Source organism: Notolepis coatsorum, assembly GCF_963971535.1.
Source record: "Notolepis coatsorum genome assembly, chromosome: 6".
Taxonomy (NCBI): Eukaryota; Metazoa; Chordata; class Actinopteri; order Aulopiformes; family Paralepididae; genus Notolepis; species Notolepis coatsorum.
In genome coordinates this window covers 178262084-178264583 of record NC_140170.1, presented here as the reverse complement: position 1 = coordinate 178264583, position 2500 = coordinate 178262084, and the positions used below count along the sequence as shown (strand labels likewise).

The following is a 2500-nucleotide window of genomic DNA, read 5'->3' as shown; positions in this document are numbered from 1 at the left end:
TGAAAATGTGATAATATGTATAACGTCTATGATACCTGTAAAACTGAGGACGTCGCAGTCTTTTGTTGTAGCCTACATCGTTACTATAATGTTTATGATTTCACAGAAAATAGAAACATAGGGAAATGGCACTGTTTGGGGTATAATAATTTTCTTCATTCAAGTTTTGCAATGAAAATTGTGATAATATGGAATTGTGAACCCAGTATCGTGTCCTCTGCGTCTTGTCACACCCCTAAATATAGCGCTAGAGTTGGCACCTATTAATCCAGATGCACTTGAAGGCACCTATTAATCCAGATGCACTTGAATAATAATAATAACTTTATTTGTATAGCACTTTTCATACAGAGGTTGCAGTTCAAAGTGCTTCACAACAGTAAAAAATACAGGCATAAGCGAGCATAAAAAAGATAGACAGGTAGCAAGGTATGGTAAATCACAGTGTTTCACATTAGGATCTAGCATCCCAATAGGCTCTCTGTTTACAGTTTCATTCAGTAATACAAATAATAAAAATAGTTTAAAATGATTCAGTTAAAAAATTGTCTAAAAATTATACAATAGAACAAACATACAACAGGGTATTTAACACTTGAAGGCACCTATTAATCCAGATGCACTTGAAGGCACATATTAATCCAGATGCACTTGAAGGCACATATTAATCCCTTAAACATCAGGGGGGGTCGGGGTCAACAGTAGAAATGAACCACTTCAAATGGAACTGTAGTCGTACAATATGTACAATATTACGATGCACCAAATCTTTGACTGAATAATGACGATTGAATGAAAATGTTGGATTGAGTCAGTAGTACAACCCGTTGTTGGCCGCCTCAGACCCGCTCCTGTCCGAGCTCCGGGAGGGTCATCAAAGAGAAGCCGCCTATTCTCAGTCCTTGCCCCACCAATGGTGGAACGAACTTTCCCACTACAGTCAGCACAGCCGAAACCCGTCCAATCTTTCGCCGTCGACTAAAGACACACTTCTTCAACCAATATCTGAAATGAAAAAATAATATTATAATTATAATAATAACCCCCCCCCCCTCTCTCTCTCTCTCTCTCTCTCTCTCTCTCTCTCTCTCTCTCTCTCTCTCTCTCTCTCTCTCTCTCCAGCCGGGCTTTGGGCTGCTCTTTGACATCGATGGGGTTCTGGTCAGGGGTAAAACTCCCATCCCAGCGGCCCGTAGAGCCTTCCAGAAGCTTCTGGACCCCAGAGGGAACTTCCGAGTTCCGGTCGTATTCGTCACCAACGCTGGGAACTGTCTACGTCAGAAGAAAGCAGACCAGCTGTCTCACCTGCTGGGGGTCCAGGTAAGGAACTGTCTCACATGCTGGGGGTCCAGGTAAGGAACTGTCTCACATGCTGGGGGTCCCGGTAGAGAACTGTCTCACATGCTGGGGGTCCAGGTAGACAGCTGTCTCACATGCTGGGGGTCCAGGTAGAGAACTGTCTCACATGCTGGGGGTCCCGGTAGAGAACTGTCTCACATGCTGGGGGTCTAGATACATGCTGTCTCACAGCCCCTCTGTCTCCCTCTGCAGGTCTCTCAGGAGCAGGTCATGCTGTCTCACAGCCCCTCTGTCTCCCTCTGCAGGTCTCTCAGGAGCAGGTCATGCTGTCTCACAGTCTCTCTGTCTCCCTCTGCAGGTCTCTCAGGAGCAGGTCATGCTGTCTCACAGTCCTCTGTGTCTCTCTGTCTCCCTCTGCAGGTCTCTCAGAAGCAGGTCATGCTGTCTCACAGTCCTCTGTGTCTCTCTGTCTCCCTCTGCAGGTCTCTCAGGAGCAGGTCATGCTGTCTCACAGTCCTCTGTGTCTCTCTGTCTCCCTCTGCAGGTCTCTCAGGAGCAGGTCATGCTGTCTCACAGTCCCCTGCGCATGTTTAAGAAGTACCATGACAGGTGTGTCCTGGTGTCTGGTCAGGGGCCGGTGCTGGACATCGCTAACAAGTATCCTGTGTCCCAGCTCTACCTCCCCTTTACCATGTTTTGGGCTATGAAGCTGCATTAGTAATTGATCATAGAATAATCTTAAGATTCAGTAGTAATTATCATAGATTATTACATGGCGTTTTAACATTCGCCAAAATGCTTGATTGTGATTGGTCAATAGCGCTCGGTTGCCCCTGACAGCGGTCAATTATTTCTCGATAATTCACCGCTGCTACGGGCAACGCGCAATAATGACCGCTGTTAGGGGCAACAGAGCGCTATTGACCAATCACAATCAAGCATTTTGATCGCAGTCATGAAAGCTAAGCTTTACCATTATGCACAGCTGCACTACATCAGGTGCAATCAAGTCCACACACCTGCCGGCGAGGAGCAACAGAACAACTGCGTCTGCATTTGATCTCGTCTTGTCGATGGGGTAAAATGAATTGTATATTGTTAGTAAGTTAGCCCTGTAATAAGCGGGATAATGTTTAGATACTCGGTCATTGTCGCAAAATAATTGACCTTCACTGCGTTTAGAACACATCGGCTGCGCCTC

The 2500-nt window shown here is 46.0% G+C and overlaps 1 protein-coding gene across 1 annotated transcript in view; it reads left to right on the top strand.

Annotated features, from left to right (window-relative positions):
- The window catches only part of LOC311229782 (haloacid dehalogenase-like hydrolase domain-containing 5), a gene marked incomplete at both ends in the record, with an annotated part of 34714 nt that overhangs the window by 14067 nt on the left and 18147 nt on the right, over positions 1 to 2500 (top strand). Inside the window, 2 exons of the mRNA XM_084315856.1 lie at positions 1123 to 1320; positions 1844 to 1956. Coding sequence (XP_084171982.1) covers positions 1123 to 1320; positions 1844 to 1956 — 311 coding nt within the window. The remainder of the gene's footprint in view (positions 1 to 1122; positions 1321 to 1843; positions 1957 to 2500) is intronic.